Below are 17,488 nucleotides of genomic sequence, written 5' to 3'. Positions count from 1 at the left end.
GATCATTAATGTGTCATTAATGGCACTGTGTGTAATTTATACTCTTGTAAAAAGGGTACTTTTGTACCCTAGTCTTATACTTTGTATGTTATTATAAATGAGATCATACAGCAGCCGACCCTGTGTATTGGGGTTATTGGCTTCTTTTCATTCTCTGCTATCTCTCTCTCTCTCTCTTTTCCTGTCTCTCAGCTCTCACGAGTGGATTAAAACCTAACAGTTACTATCGTGTTTAAAAGCACTCTTGGTTGTCAATATATTATTGTTGCAATTCTTGGGTTAGAATATTTATTTTTCTTGTATACTTTGAGTCTTCTCTTGGTTTGTTTTTTTCTCTACAGGATCGCTAAGATGTGGTACCGTAGATACATCATGGATTCGATCAATGGAGGTACTATGGGGATGATTGCCAATAAAGACATTTGTTTTTGAAGACTTACATGTGAAAGCATATGTTGAAGATTTCATGAAGATGGAGTTTTCCCTTGAAGACTTTTGAAGAATTGGACTCATTTTCAAGACTTTCTTTTGTTTTTTCAAACTTTCGGGTTTTTCCCCGCAAAGTTTGAGGGGGGGTGTTAAAATATGTGTACTCATACACATATATGTATATAAATATATAAATATATACATATATGTGTGCAATACCCGATAGGGGTATTTCTGTCTTTTTGCATTTGCTATATAGTTGTTTTTAGAAAACAACTATTTATTTTTTAAAATTAGTTTATATTTTATTTTTCATATTTTTTTGTTTTTTTATTTCACGCAAGTTGGGGGCCCACATAGACTCGTTGGGGCCTCCAACGGTCACTATGGGGAGCCCCTTTTGGCCTCTCCTTTTCCTCTCTTCTTTGTGCATAAATAGGGGGTTTCCCTTTTGTATTTACTACTTCTTGGAGGAGTTTTTGCTCCATTGTAATGGGTGTTACACCCTTCTTCTCTTCAATAATGTTAACTTATGCCTTATAGGCATTTTTGCCCCTTTCATGGGTTTATGTGTTAGCACATTATGTGCTTGTGTTTTCCCCTTTAGTGGGTATATTCGCACTTCATGTGCATGTGTATTGGTTCATTATTGAACCTAATGTATTCAAAGTCGTTCCTTTACAACGGGAAGCGGAAGCGAGAAGCGAGGAATAAAAAAAAGAAAAATAAGAATTGAATGGGAATCGAAATAGAACACAAATAAAAACTAAAATAAAAGTGACTATTCTTAAATTTCATGATTTTTTACTGTGAAAATTAAAATTTTAACAAAATCTAAAAATGATGATTGCCAATTTAGAGAAAGCACATGCAAGAGTGAGAAGCGTGAGAGGAAATACATAAAAAAACATGAAAAGTAACGTGAGAAAACATATAAGAAGAATAGATGATGCGTGTGAAAAGCATAAGAAAAGCATGGGAGAATCGAGATTTCCATCAAGTTTCGGAAGCGAGGAGTATCGCGCTTTCGAAGCGAGTTTCACTTTGGCATTGTTTTTCTTCCATTCCAAGATCATCATGTCATAATTGGCATCACCCTTTTTGGGTTTGGACTTAGTACCAACAAGGTACCCAATGTAAGCAAAGCCTCTGACAATTGTTTGCATAAACGCAGCCCAATAGGCAAAGTTAGTGGCATCAAACTTGACGGCAATAATATGTATTGATTCCTTCTCCATATCCACCCAACACTTCACAAAGATGTTGTAAAGCCTGTAAAAAAAAATTTTATGTCGAACACGTGTTGAGGTTGGTCCGACGTGTCGGGTCCGGGTCCGACCCGAACCCGAGCCTGACCCGGGCTCTCGAATGTTCGAGAGTGTGCGTCTTTAAAAGACGCAGGTTGTGAGACAAGGGGCAAAACCCTCGCTCCTTTTCTCTCCTCTACTCCGCCGCCCGTCTCTGCCCTCTTCCTTGCAGACGTCGGAGACCCACTGTCCCCGACGCCTCTCTCTCTCTCTCTCTCTCTCTCTCTCTCTCTCTCTCTCTCTCTCTCTCTCTCTCTCTCTCTCTCTCTCTCCGAGCAGCTGCCAGCAACCTTCGCTCCCCTCTCTCTGTATCCGCCAACATCCACCTCAGCGACCCCCTGTTCCCGGCGCCCTCTTCCTCCTTGTGGTCGGCAAATCTTCTTCTCGCAACATCAACCGTCTCCAAAAAGTCGGTTCTAAGGTACGGGTCTCCTCTTTTGAAAAAAGATGAGAAATCAAACACTGGCATGATTTTATGCTTTTTTAGATGAAATCCATGAAAAAAAATAATATGTGATACTGGCAGCCAGCTGAGTGATACTCAACTGACTGCCAGAAGCAGGTGATGCGCGGGCTCAGCCTGCGCTCTGTTGTGCCTTGACAGGCCCGGTCGACTCAGTCGGCTGGATTGGGTCAGAGCCCAGCCAGTCGGCTGGGTGCTGGTAGTGCCTTAAAAAAAAAGGGTAATTCTATATATTACTTGATGTTATTTAAATCTGAAATTTTACACTTTGTATGCATGTTAAATTCGAGATCAGTGTTTTGGGTGTTGAATTGATGAGATGTGCTGAATTAAAGTAATGTATAGTTGACCCATATACATGTGCCTAATTGAATAAATGTGTTGTGCATGAGTGTAGCTACGTGGAAAATTTGTGAGCATGTGCACACCTGAAAATTTAGATTTTTGCTGCATGTGTACAGATGCATAAGTACACGTATGTTTTATGTGCATATGTTTGTTTTAGAGTGAAACAGTGCATTGAGGGTTGTATATGCACTTGATAAAAATGTACTCGTGATGTTTATTTTTAAATGAAACTCGTGCATTGACATTAACATGTACATACAAAAATTATGCATTTGACATGATCATGTGTGATGATTAGAAGTATGAATTTGTTTGAATGTTTGCATCAAAGGAAAGCATGCGATAAATATAAAGTTGTAAATTCATACTTATGCATATTATCGTTTAAGCACATCTTTACATGGCATTAATGTGTGTGCATTGAGAAGCATTTAGAAATAATGCATTATGGTATAATTCTTGCTTGTGGTGCATCGATGGTCCAAGTGAATCATCGCAGGCCTGGAGAGCCTCGAGCGTGGGTGCTCCTTCTTTACTTTTAAATGCATCGTAAAGATTATATTTATTTCTATTGCATTGCGTTTACACTGTTCTATGTTTTCTGCAGGCAATGTTCCTGTGATGACTCTCGCAGGGGTAGGTGCGAGTTTTTGCTTTTGTTGTAGCATGCTGAAGTGCAAAAGTTAACAATTAGCATTAATAAAAAGATAATGAAAAGGAACAGTATAAGGAATGGACTGAGATCTCCCATCGAAAGAATGGGCATCTCAGAGGTTCGGTTTTGGGAGACCACGAGGATACAAAAACTCTGTTTGCTTTACTTTAACCCTTGAACCCGATATTTAGCTTCTTTTTCCTGGCAACGATTTTAGAGAGAGCTCGTCACTCTACCTGAGGGTGGTGTGTTCGACACCGCTGTTGTTTTGGTATACCAAGGAAGTGGCACGTGTGGACGTGAATTATCCCCGACATTAGATGTGGGGGTCTAATGTTCCGAAGGTAATCCGATCGAGGGCTAAGTTTGAAAACCGAGAAATAAAATACAATTTGTGTTAAGCTACTCTGGGAACCTAACTTGACCTCGAGGATTTAACCCGTGTGGTGTATCTGTGGGCAACGATAATTAAAAAGAGCAACTTAAATTGTATTCATTTAATAGGGCATGCATATGAAAAAAAAAAAACTTTAATGATAGATAATAAAGTATGCGTGCAATTGCACATAAATCATGCATATTCCTGTTATACATTAAAACATGAATATGTTATTTGTTCCCTTATTTGTTATATGTTGGTGGATTTATGATGTTTAATTTTAAATATTCTAAATTGTAATTTCTGCTGTTGGTTGATGTTCTTTCATGCTTAATAAATGTTGAATGAATGCTTAATTTGAATTATGTAATTTTCATAATTACACTCCTCTGAATTATTGCATGAAATTGTATCTGTGTTTTTTATGCTTATTTATTTCATTAGAGATATCTGTACGCAGAATTCTTCGGATTTCTGACCCCCTCTTTCTGTGGTTTTTTGTCACCGCAGGTGATCAGCCATGTCACATGGGTGCGGGTGCGGGTGCGGGTGCAGGGGTGTGGCACTTTCAAAAACCTAGGATGCGGGGGTGCGGCACTTTCAAAAACCTAGGGTGCTAGGGAGCAGCAGGGGCAAAAATGTAAAAAAAAAAATTATATATATATATATATATATATATATAATTTTGAAGTTTTAACAGTTAACATTGTCATAATATCATTCTTCAATCATCATTCATGCAATATATCAACCTAAATATCAATCAAATAAGTAAAGCAATTACATAAATCAACCTAAATATCAATCAAATAAGTAAAGCAAAAAAGAACTAAATTATGTATCAAAGTATATTCTGATGAAGTAATGGGTCTTAATAATTTTCTTCTTAATCATCAAATGCATCATTAGAAGGAATACTGGACTCAGCTAAATCCATGTTTGTTATGTTGAAATCATGCTCTCCCTCAAAGTCACACTCTTCTGGGTTTACATCCCAAAATTTGGATATTCCTTGTCTGCTACAAACCCAAATTGAAAATGTTAAATACAATACAAGTATATTTAAATGAAAAACTAAGAAATAATCAAATAACTAAGAGAGCAAATTAGTACATGTATTCATCATTGGTTCGCGAAAGTAAATCCTCTGCACGCTTGCTGGTGAGTTTGTTTCTCTTCATGTTGTGGATTTGAGAATATGCGCTCCAATTTCTTTCACTACAAGATGAACCAGCAAGCTACGATAGCAATCTTAATGCAAGACGTTGGAGAATGGGTGTTTCTGATCCAAATGTTGACCACCATTGATAGGATCTATATTATTCTCTTCTCTCGCGAATAATGTTGGTCCATATAATCTTGAAGATGAAAATTTTTCAAATTCTTGTGTGACTTGATGTAGAAGATATGCTTCTGAAAAAAATCTTGTCATACACATTTCTATGTCTTGATAGCCCTGGGTCTAAATTTGGAGGGACACGACCAATACCACCAGCCCGCCACTTATTTGCATAATATTTTGGATTAAGAGAATGTGTCATGCTATGCAAAGAAGTGTTGCTCTTATCCCATCTTCTGACTAAAATTGAATGAATATGATTCAAAAATTCTGAATCATCCAATGCAGGATTTTTTTCTTCATGCTTGAAAACTATAGCTTGTATTTTTTCAATCATATTATCGCACATTTCATAAACTCTGTGAAGCATGGGCTCATCCTTATCACCTTCTCTTAATATTTCCCAAATAAGTTGCGTAAATTGAAGGAAGTATACCACTCTATCCCAAAACATATCATCAAGAATGAATTTTTTAATTTCTTGAGCCTTGATATCATCAGCAGCATGATAGAATGTCTAATTTTCATCAGTCACCATGTTAATCAAAGCATTCTTCACTCTTTTAATCCTCTTCACCATCACAATGATGGACACAAAACGTGTTTCAGCAACCTTCAACAATTTCAGGTCAGAATGCCTATTAAATATTGCATTAGCACGATGATGGTTAACAACAAAATTCTTAATGCTTTTGACATTTCTTTCTAAATCTTCAATCCATGAACATAAAGCATATGCTTGTAAATTTTCTTCGTCTTTGGGGTTGCAAATGCTCTTTAGGGCCATATTTAAGTTGTGTGCAGGGAGTCCAACAAATATGAGGGTACTTACTCTCAAAACTCAACGCTGCACTTTTACAAACTAGAGCGTTGTCTGTAATGATTTGTACCACTTTTGGATCACCTACTTCTTTTATGACTTCTATAAACAATCACTTCAAATACTCTGCATTTTTATATTCCCCAGATGCATCAACTACTTTCAAGAAAATTGGGCCACTAAGCGAACAAGTAATGAAATTGATCAGTGGAGGCCTTTGAATAACTATTCATTCGTTCTTCTACCTTCTACATTGACTTTTTTTTCAGCATCTTCCTGGTGGCTTGCAAACGGCACACTAACTGCACAATAACCGGTCATTGTATTTCTCTTCTCATATTCTTCTTGTATTTTCTTGTATTGTCTTTGCATTGCCTCATCAACTTTTTTGCATCCTGAAATGCCATGTCCTGGTACCTTCAACAAATGAGCCTTCACTCTTGTGTAAGACCCAACAAAATCTCTTTCGCAGAGCTTGCAACAAAATCTCTTGTTTCCACCAACTCCTTCTCTAGTTTTTGCAAGTTTATCTACATGTACCCATAGTGGCCCCACGTCATCAATCTCACTACAACTATCAGCAAAACTAGCAGCAGAACTCACATGTTGGGATGAGGATGACGCAAGTCCTTTTCCTTTATCCGTCATTTTTATCCTGAAAACACAAAAAAAAAAATACATTCAAAATTTTAAATCAATTATACAGACATTATCTTGATAAATATATATATATATATATATAATCAGGAGCAAGGAGGGGGGATCTGCCCCTCCCCTGCCAAAAACAGGGCCCTCCCGTGAAATAAGACGGAGCAGGGACGGGGCTATACCCCCTCCCCTGCCGAAAACAGAGGGAGCAGGGGGGGCTCAGCCCCTCCCCTACCGACCCAACAAGAGAGCCAGAGGGGGAAAGGGCTCCCCTGTCGACCCAACAAGAGAGCGAGAGGGGGGGCTCGGCCCCTCCGCTAAAATCAAAGGGAGTAGGGTGGGGGGCTCGGCCGCTCCCCTGCCAAAAACAAGGAGGGGCTCAGCCCCTCCCTGCCGACCCAACAAGAGAGCGAGAGGGGGGCTCGGCCCCTCCCCTGCCTACCCAACAATAGAGCGAGAGGGAGGGGGGGAGGGCTCGGCCCCTCCCCTGTCGACACAAGAAGAGAGCGAGAGAGGGTACGTACCTGCGAAAGGAGAGGAGGAGCCTAGGAGGTGGCGTTGAGGCGTCGGGGCGTTGGTAGGAGAGAGCTCGAGCTAAGCGAGAGAGAAGAGAAGAGATTACGGCAAAAAAAATTGCCCTAATCCTCCTTTTCATCGGGGATTTTTTTTTAATGCCGAAAAGTGGACAAAAATGACCTTGGGTGTGTTGACCGCACCCGACGCCACACCCGCGTCGCGTCGACGCGGGTGCGGCACCTGTTTTGCCTAGTACCTGTGACTTAGGTGATCAGTGAAGCGACCGGCTTCGGGAAAGGTTACGAGTGTCAAACTTGCTATACAGATCACAAATGGACAGTGTGGCTGAGTCTACTTTTATTTTCGTTTTGTTTCATTTAGTTGTTATTGCACTCTGAGTTTTTTCTTTATGCAATTGTCTCGAGACTTATTACTCATTATTCCAATAAAGGTTTGGTTTGGGTATTGATGATAATTGTAAGCTCTAGTCTGGTTGGTTGGTTGTCTAATTGAGACTGAAACTGTAAAGGCCTCGGGTTTCTGGGAAGATTTCAATAATGGTTAAAAAAATCCGCATTTTCAAGGGATATGAGTTGGGGTCGTTACAGGTTTGGTATCAGAGCTTGTTTGAAAGACTTTCCTTTGTTTAAACCTTGAATTATTAAAACTGTTACCAAAACTCTGTTTCCTCTTTTCAATAAATATATTTGAATTGCAAATTAGTTTGTAAAGGAAAGTTTGCGCTGTAATGCGCCCAAGGTCTAGGGACTTGCTATTTCAAACATGATTTTTCGCTGAACTCCTGTTTCAAACTCTGATAAATAATCGATTTCAAAGCTTTCAACCTTTTTCATAAAAGGTTTTAAGTCCAAGATTTTGGGGAGTTACAAATGCTGCACAATAAGAAGCAAATACAGCAAACAAGGGGGATAGCATACAATACTACCAATAGCACATCAAAGTTCAAAGTAACTGCAGAAGATGATTCAATCGAGACTTTGAGCAAAAACACCTCAAGAATGCACACAACAGGCCAATAAATGGCCAAAAACAAGGTACCGCATGATAGAGTCCAGAAACTCAACCCAATTCACAAACTACAGCAAATGCACAAAAAAGGTTCCAGATTACTTCTAACTAAGAAACCATACTAATAGAAGTAATATGGCCCTCTTTTAGTCACCAATAAGCATGCAGTCAACAGCTTCCCCAAATCTTCCCACAAATGCATATAACTCAGAAAATCTTGATACAATTGCAGAAAATCAAATACCGAACCAAATAGAGTGCTGATTGACTTGATAGACTACTGAAATAAGTGCCTAGCAAATCCCCAACTCAAAACTTTGAAATCTCAAACTTGGTTCCAGACGACCTCTCAAGGGAGGATGTCACCCAGCACAGAAAACAATGCCAGATGAATGAAGCCTCTGCAACCTTCTTCCTTAACAAATCAAACTACTAAACTCTCTCCATGATTTTAATGTGGCTTTAAAATCAAGAACGAAGCATGGAAGAGAGAGTGAGAAGAGAAGAGGAATACTTGAGAGAAAACTTCATTAGCAAGAAAACTCTAGAGAATTATAACATATAAGGGACGATCCCCTTAGTTACACTACACGACAAAATTAGTTGACCTCTAACTTCATGAGAAAATACAAAAGTTCCCCTTATAAATAATCTTATGTGCACTTGAGTAAGGGTAGCACCAAAGATAGAAATACATAGTATACATTAATATTACATTCTTTACCCCCCCCCCGAGCCTAATCATGCAGGACGTGCCTAATGGTGGTGCCAATAATAATGCTCATTGTGGCTTCAACTGTTAAAATATATACTTAAATATATATATATACATTCGTATATATATATATATATATATATATATATATATATATATTATAAGTATATATGTTGTTTAACCAAAATTCCCGATAGGGGTATTTTGGTAATTTCAATGTACTTTTCATTTTAGGTTCTTTTTTTACTTTTTTTTTATTTTCTTTTTTCTTTATTGTATTTTGACCACATGGGGGGGGGGGTCTTTCTAGTCATTGGGGCCCCCAAACGGTCATAAATATGACCGTTTGGGGCTCCCAACGGCTAGAAGGGAGCCCCTCTATGTGGTCCCTTGGGTCCTCCCTCCTCTATAAATTGAGGGTTCCTCCCTCCTACTTATGGCTTTTAGCCTCTCCTTTTCTCCCTCTCAATAAAGTTGTTTTTGCCTTTGTAGGCTTTTCCTCATGGCTTTTAGCCTCTCCTTTTCTCCCTCTCAATAAAGTTGTTTTTGCCTTTGTAGGCTTTTCCTCCTTATGGCTTGTATTGTGCTTGTGTTCTCTTTTGCACATTGTGTGTTTGTGTGGTTGGCTTCCTTTCTTCTCCTCTATTCGCATGTTGGTGCTTCCGCGTCTTTCATTACATCAACAACCAATATGCTGGCCATAATCAGCTTCCAGCTCTAGGTATCAACATCTGTCGATGTTGTGGTTCTACACATGAGAATACGAGCAACCAACATGCTTCTTACAATCTTCCTGTCAAGGATCACAGCAAGGAGGCATCAGTAATAGGATGAATATGGCATCTTTGACTTCATCTTTTAATGATATGTCCATTACATCACTTTCAGAGGCTAGAATATAGATCATGCTATGTTGATAGCAAAGCGGCCAACCACATCACTAGAGATCTAAGCAAGCTCTTATCCCTTGTCATCACTAGACATCATCTTATTTCTCATATTGAATGTATTATTGTCAATCCTTCTAATGGTCCCATTGCCTTGAAAAATGTATTTCACCCCTAATTTTAAGAGACTTGATCCCAGTCACATAATTAGTTGATGATTAATACATTGATCGCCTCCTTACATCTGACCATACTTTTTTAACAGATCGTTTCTCAGAGACAATGTATGTTATAGGCCACTGCTCTAAGGAATTATATATGGCTCATGGTCTCTCAAAAGGAGATGAAATTATATGCTCGGTATCTAGCCCAAGCTCCACTCAGAATCAAGCATGTTCAGCAACAAAAGTAAAATGAAAACAGGCCTATTGATCTCTTAATGAGCCTAAGCTCAAGCTCGAGCTCAGCTCCTTCAATGTAACAAACCTCATGTGTTCAGGCTCAGTCGATATGAACAAGCTCAAGCTAAGCATTTAGCAAGACAAGTTTGAGCTTCTTGTGAGCTCTTCACTCTCCCCTAAATAAACATCACAATTAGAAAATAAAAACATACCTAGTTAAGATATTGACCATAGCTCGAAAGGCAGCAACCTGAAAAAGCATACTTCAAGATAAAGGACAAGATGTAAAGAACAATGAATCAAGTGTAGAAAGAATAAATTCCAAATTCCAGCTGAAAAATGAAAGAACATTGTGACAATCTGAAATCGCGTTAAACACTGACAGTATAGTAACCATATCATGTCTAATAAAATGCTGATATCAGTAGCAAGTGTAGATGTAGATAGATGGACATTGAAAAACAAAAACTTAGAAATGTATGAGTAAACATAAACCTGAAGGGTTTCACCACCATCACCAATAAGATGGAGAAGCATATTAAGAATTGGCTGCAAAAACTGCAACAGTGCAGTTGAATCAACATTCTTTAAGCTGTTAATAGCCTGCACAAGTTAAGAGACAAAAGAAATGAAATGAAATTTTTAACAATATTTAAGTCAATGCAAGGATATACAATGCATCCAACAAAATTAAATAAAAGTGAAAATTAAATAAAAGTGATAAGGAAGACAGGCAAACATGTAGTCCAGCCAAACGAACAGTCTAGGCCATTATCCATAAAATGTATTATTTTGATATGACAAGGAAAGTGTACGCCTTACGCATCTATTTTCAGCATTATACATGGTAATTCAGTTAAAGAAGGCATACATCACATGAACAGGAATAGTTACATGAACATGAACACAAGCAAGCTGAATGATATATATCACTGTCACCGATATTGGTGATATTTTGAAAATATTGTGAGAAATAGCGATATTTTAAGGTAGCAAATATTAAAGGTAATATCTCACGATATTTTCAAAATATCGCCAGAAGACAAAATATCTCGTGCGATATTTTTGGGGAAAACTCTTTTTTATTTATTTTAAGTTTGCATTTCCTATTTTTTTGTTTCTTTTATATTTTAAAACCTTTAAAACATGTTTCTTTATATTTCAGGAAGAAAAATAATGCAAAACTTATTCTTTTCTTAGCTTTTTGTTGTTATTTATATTTTTTCCAATTTTTTAAACTCCCGAGATATTCCCGAGATTTATCATCTTTTGAAAATCTCTCTGAGAAATACCCCTGCTGAGGAATTACCTTTAACGATACAGGTGACTATGATATATATATAGAGAGAGAGAGAGTGATGAAAGCATAATAAATGGATTTTTCGGTTTTTGCGGTTTTTGCGGTGCTTTTTCCCGCAATTCTGGCAGCATATTGTGAGCATGCCATTAAATGAGATCATCCAGGCTAAAGCTCTAGGGTGGGGGTCTCATCCATGTTATCCAGAACCTCATTTGTAGGAACCTTTAATTTCTGTAGGCATCATTATCATCATCAAGCCTTGTCTCACCTACATGAGGTCGGCTTTGCAAGTCCTATTTTTTCATTCTTGTCTATCTAGAGTTACAACTTCAGTCACTTTACAATCCTTCACATTGCCTATGACTGCTTCCTTCCAAGTCTTCAGTGGTCTTCCTCTTTTCCTAGTTCCCTCTACTTGTATTATCTCAACCTTTCTCATAGGAGCCATAATAGGTCTTAGTATAACATGTCAAAACCATCTTAAAGAACATTCACTTATTTTATCTTTTATTGGTCAGACTCCTAGGCACAGTTTGATATATTCATTTTTATAAGCATTAATGAGAAAATGACAACTTGGACTTACCATTGCATGAACACAACAAGAATAGTCTATCTGCCCCCTCCCTTGGTTGTTTGTCTTTGAGAAACTCCATCAAAGTTGGTCGCTCCCTAAATTTTTGCACATTAGGCTGCCTCTTCAGTAAATATCTCCCAGCTGCCCGTGTTAATCTAGCATTCCAAAACATTTTGGTGCCTAAATCATGCAATTATGTATGATTTTATTGCTTATTAGGCTGCCTCCTCAGTAATATTTCCCAGCCATATGTAGTAGTCTAGTATTATGGAACTTTTTGGTGCCTCAACCTCACAATTATGTATAATCTAGGGAGTTCACATAATGGCCTTGTTGATCCATGTCATTCGAGATGGAGACCATGGTGATTTACCTTGAATATGACCAAATTAGGATCTTTTTTCAACCATGGGCAGTTGCGCCAAAAATAGTTTTTTTATGTAGTACCTCTCACACTACTAACCTTACTTAAGCTCTGAGGAACCTCTCAATTTCCAAGTAGTTCAGTGAACCCTCCAAGAGGCAGTTCACTAGGAATTTTAACAATATGATGGTAAATTCTCCCTCTAACAACAAGATATTTCCTTTTACAAAAAGCTCACCCCATTGCCATAAAAAATAGGCCAAGGGAGGATGGCCTGGCATGTCAATTCCAGTATGTAGGGTTCTAGGCTCGTGGGAACCTATATATATATATATATATATATATATATATATATATATATATATATATATATATATATATATATATATATATATAGGATAAGTCTTTGACGTCTTACACTCTGCACCCATGTCCAACATTGACACTCGTATCAGTGCCTTAGTAACATAGAAGTAATGAGAAACCAACTCTGTTTGGTAACAAACACTAACAAGACAAACGATTTCAAGTGCACCATGCATAACCTAGATAATGGGCCTTCCACATGCCAGCATCATCTAGATGAAATCTTAGGTCATTCTAATTAAATTATGAGCATATTAAGTACAAAATTCATTTATAGAGAACTACAATAAGGAAGAGAAAATGCCCTTTCACTACCTGAAAAGGCTAATTACATGGTTGAAATTTTATTTGTTTTTCATATTTTGGTGAGTGAATGCATACAGGTGTGCACACACAGAAGGGTGAAAGAAAGAGATTTGTTTACAGTTATATACAAGGGAAACCCAAGACCAAAACCTAGTTAATAGTTGTAATCAATGTTGTAAGTTACGTACTGTATCGTACGATATGTATCGTTATTATGGGCAAAAGTGACATGTACACACTTTAAAATGGGCCGAAACATGTTTTAAATTTTTGGGGTTTTAAAGACCTCTTGAGGGCCGACTTCATCATTTGTATAGAGGGCATTAGAGAGGTATCCACACACCCTAGAAGTCGTGAGAGCGATTTGGGGGTCGATCCGTGCGCAAGGGAGAGGAATTTTGTGGTTTGCTCAAGTGCATTTCCATGATTTTTTCACTAAAGGAAGTGGGTTAAGGTAAAAAATCACTATTTTTGGATTCTTATTGAGTTTTTTGGGGGAAGATGGCATCAGATGATCCAGCAGGACAATGGGCACTCAAGTAATGAGTGAAGACCGATTAAAAATCGAGTGCAACTATTGATATAATATTTTTTCGAGTGGTATCTCTCAGTTAAAGCATCATTTAGTCGGAACACATCTCAATGTTGTGACATGCATGTCAAGGAATTTGTCGGATGCCATGAAATGGAAATGCCAGGTCTCAGAGAAAAAAACAAGAAAAAGATATGAGGCAGAAATGGGCTATGTGTAGCCATGGGAGGATGTGTAGGATAAAGATGAACTCCCTACTTCTGATCCTACAACCCCTAGCATATCATCAGAAGTAGGAAGTTCTGCAGCAAAGGAGAAAAGTGTCGTAGATGCTAGTAGTAGTGTCACAGGCACAAAAAGAAAAGGAGTAAGAAAAAAAGAGGATGAGGAAGTTCTTCGAGAAGAGGTAGAGCTAGAGGCTCTATTATGAGTTTTTTATTTTTTAAGACTGCCCTTGGGGTGCAACCCGACATTTGTACTGCTACTACTATTCAACATTTAGTTGAGCAAGTGAATGTTGCGGTTGAGAGAAGGTTCTATAATGCTTGTATTTTTTCAATGCGGCAAATTCGTTTCGTTTTTAGGAGATGGTAAATGTCATAACCAGTATCGGGCCTGGATATAAAATGCTTTCATATCATGCTTTGAGAGGAAAAACTTTAGATGCTAACGTGAATAAAGAAAGAATATTGTCATGAGATGAGGCAATCATAGAGAGAAACTAGGTGTAGCATTATGTCGGATGGGTGGACAGACACAAAGTCAAGGACCTTGATAAATTTCCTTATTTGCAAACCTCTTAATAGGTAAAGCTTTGGTGAAGGCGTCAACACATTGGTCTTAAGACATTATATGTTTCACCATGAGTTGTTTCTTAGCCACTCGATCTCGTACAAAATGTATATCAATTTCAATGTGTTTACTTTTCTAATGAAAAACAAGATGAGCTGCTATATTGGTTGCACTAACATTCTTTTAACAAATACTGAACCCACATCAGTTCAATAGCAGCAGTAGCCACTGCACGATATTTTGCTTCAATACTCAAACGAAGTTCTATAATTTGCTTTTTGAATCTCCTGGATAATATATTCGGACCAAAATACACAACATAACCACTTGTAGATTTGTGATCGTCTGGGTAGCCTGCCCAATCTGCATCAAAATAAGCTAACAAGACAAATTGTGATATTAGTCTAACTTGAATTTCATCGTAAATAGTGTGTTTGATGTGGCGAAGGATGAACTTAACTATTGTTCAATGGTCCGTAATGGGTGCTTGCATAAACTGACACACCTTGTTTACAGGATAAGAGATCTTTGGCCTAGTGAAAGTGAGATGCTAAAGTGCCCTCACAATGCTCTGGTACAAAGTAGGATCATTAAACTTTAGTGAGTCTGACCCCGTTTTATGAAGGACAGATAATGCAGGTAAAGTATGATGAGTAGTTGGAGCGAAGGGTTGGTCGAGCTGCATCCTCGAGGGTCCACTCTTACCTTGCGATCTTGGTATTCATGATCTTTTCGTTTTAAGTACTTGATCATGTAGAGACTGAAGTATTTTTTCATACTCTGATTTGAAATGAAATTAAAACTCTTCATATTTCAGTCTTATATTGTACGTGGTTTGAAATGTGTATATCACGTACATTTTTATTTGATTGTTATCTTTAGTGTAACCGCGCTCAAAGTCTTAACCGTTTTTAAAAATCGTTTTTGTATTATAAGATCTGATTTACTTATACTTATAAAAAAATGGTTTCGAAATTTCAATATTCGAACTATAATAAGGTTAAAATTTTTGAGGTGTTACACGCCAACCCCTCCACATGTGAGCCTCTTGCCACCTCAGCCCAAAGGGCTTAAAAATATCCTAAATCTCTTTGCCTAAAATACCCCAATTTTGCATTATAAATAGCCCACATGGGGGGCGTGTTTTCCAAGAAGAAAACTCTCTCCTCCCTTGCATTTTGATCCAAGTTTTTGTGGTTGAAGTGAAGAAAGAAGAAGCCCCTCCTCCAGCTCAAGGTAGGCCCTCTCTCTCTTTTTTTCTAATTCTTCTTTTCCTTTTATTTCTTTTTTTCAATTTCTCTAAAAATCGCCCCCAGCTTCTCTTCCTTTTCTTGCAATTTCCTTTTAATGCCATGAAATAACAATGTAGATTTACATTATCTTCTGTATTGATCTTGCTTTTATGCCTTTTGATCCATTCAAATTGCTATTTACTTTATGCATTTTTATTGTAGCCATCTAGAATTGAGATTTGGTTTTCAATAAATCAAATCTCATATTCAATGGGCTAAAATCAATTTCAATTTATGCCCCAATGCTTTTAAATTCATTTTAGATGCTTTAATTATGTTTTTGCATCATTTTCATCATCATCCATGGTTTGAAATGATAGATCTCATGTTTGATCATTGAATCAATTCATTAATGAGGTTTTATTCCATTCAATCATGTTTAGACGATATTTTCCATTCTGGTCTGATTTTAATTCCATCAATTCGCATATAATTAGGCATTATTTTGATTTGATTTTTTAATGTGTTTTTGCGATCTCCACAAAAAATCAGATCATTCTGAGTTGATTTGGTTCACCAAAAAAATCGGGATTCGGATTCTGCCATTTGGTCTCCTCCGGATTTGACCCAAAATTGGACCAACTTGTTGGAGTGATTTCTCCCTAACCAGAGATGATCTCTCCAATCTGTAAAAAGGATGTCTCCGACATTGAATTTAGTTTGTCCATGCCAATTTTGATCAATTTCAATGGTGTTTTCACGCCCGATTTTGGTTGAAAACCGCAACCCTGTTATACTGTGCCACTTTTATAGTCTGGTTTTTAGCCTATTTTGTCAGCGTCATATCTCCCTAATCGGATAGCATTTTTGAGATCTGTAAAAAGGTTTTTCATCATCTGAATGTCTATTTCATCTCTTTGAATTATCATCAATTTCTATAAAGGATTTATATTTTTTTTGCATTTTAAGTCGAAACCCTGTCTGTTTACAATCTCAGACATTGCTCAGACCCAGGATCAACTTGTTGCATTCATATCTCCCTAATGGAAGATCATTTTTCAAATATGTAAAAAGGAAATTGTTCCTTAGAATATTTAATTTATGCATGTCAATTTTCATAAATTTTTATCTCCTTTTCATTGGTCATTTAGATCAAAAACCAGAACCTTGTCAATTTTCTTTCACAGGTTTTGAACCAACTTGTTTGGATTGGATCTGCCGAATGGAAAATCATTTTTTAGATCTGTAAATTGGATCTTTCTCCTTTGCAAATTTTCAACAACTTCTATGGATTTTTCACATTGGATTCTGATCGAAAATCAGAACCCTGTCATTTAGCTTCATTAAGTATTTATTAAATTTTATCTCAACTTATTTAGATGTGTCCTCACTAATGAAAACTCATTTTCGAAATCTGTAAAAAGGGTTTTCTTCCATTTTGTATCTAGTTTATCAATGTCAAATTTCATAAACTTTTATGTTGTTTTGATATTTCAATTCTGTCAAAAATCAGGACTGATTACATAACTTCAAATCCTGTAATGGGTCTATTTCCTGTTTGGAAACAGTGATTTCCCGAAGTCACCATTTCTAAACCAGGATTGATTTTACAATTCTGTAAATTGAAGTTGTTTCATGGTTGAATTGAGCAACTTCTCCCACAAATTTGAGAGAAATTGAATCAGTTTAGCTTCTTAAAATCCAAAATTGCATAAACTTGTCTGTTAAAAATCAAATTCTCTGTTTCTAAAAACTAGGTTATGTTGTTTCAATCATAACTCGAGTTTTAAAAATGATTTTCAAGATCTGTAAAAGGGAAATGTTTTCCTAATGAGTTAGGAACCCATGGATTCATTTTTAGCTCTATTTGAGTTGTTTTAAGCATTCATTCATTTGAAATACTCTGACAGGGTCTCTTTGTATATCTTGGTTTTGAAAAATCTTGTTTTGACTGGATAAAAAACCCAAATTCGGGTTTTTCTCCGATCTTTTTCTGCATTTTTCGATTCTAGAACATTTTTAAGGTTATTAGGAACCTTCACATCAACTTTTATAAATTTCTAACATGTTTTTGGATTTTCCT

The 17,488-nt window shown here is 37.1% G+C and overlaps 1 protein-coding gene across 3 annotated transcripts in view; it reads right to left on the bottom strand.

Annotated features, from left to right (window-relative positions):
• The window catches only part of LOC149819557 (guanine nucleotide exchange factor SPIKE 1-like), a 170,738-nt gene that overhangs the window by 114,824 nt on the left and 38,426 nt on the right, over positions 1–17,488 (bottom strand). For all 3 annotated transcript variants that reach the window (XM_089982730.1, XM_089982732.1, XM_089982731.1), the window contains exons 16-17: positions 10,432–10,539; positions 10,149–10,186 (exon numbers count right to left, since the gene is read on the bottom strand). In XM_089982730.1, coding sequence (XP_089838856.1) covers positions 10,149–10,186; positions 10,432–10,539 — 146 coding nt within the window. The remainder of the gene's footprint in view (positions 1–10,148; positions 10,187–10,431; positions 10,540–17,488) is intronic.

The sequence above is a fragment of the Nuphar pumila genome, chromosome 12 (assembly GCF_984573655.1).
Source record: "Nuphar pumila chromosome 12, dmNupPumi1.hap1.1, whole genome shotgun sequence".
Lineage (NCBI taxonomy): Eukaryota > Viridiplantae > Streptophyta > Magnoliopsida > Nymphaeales > Nymphaeaceae > Nuphar > Nuphar pumila.
The sequence above is the reverse complement of the archived record's forward strand: the minus strand, read 5'-3'. Positions and strand labels throughout refer to the sequence as shown.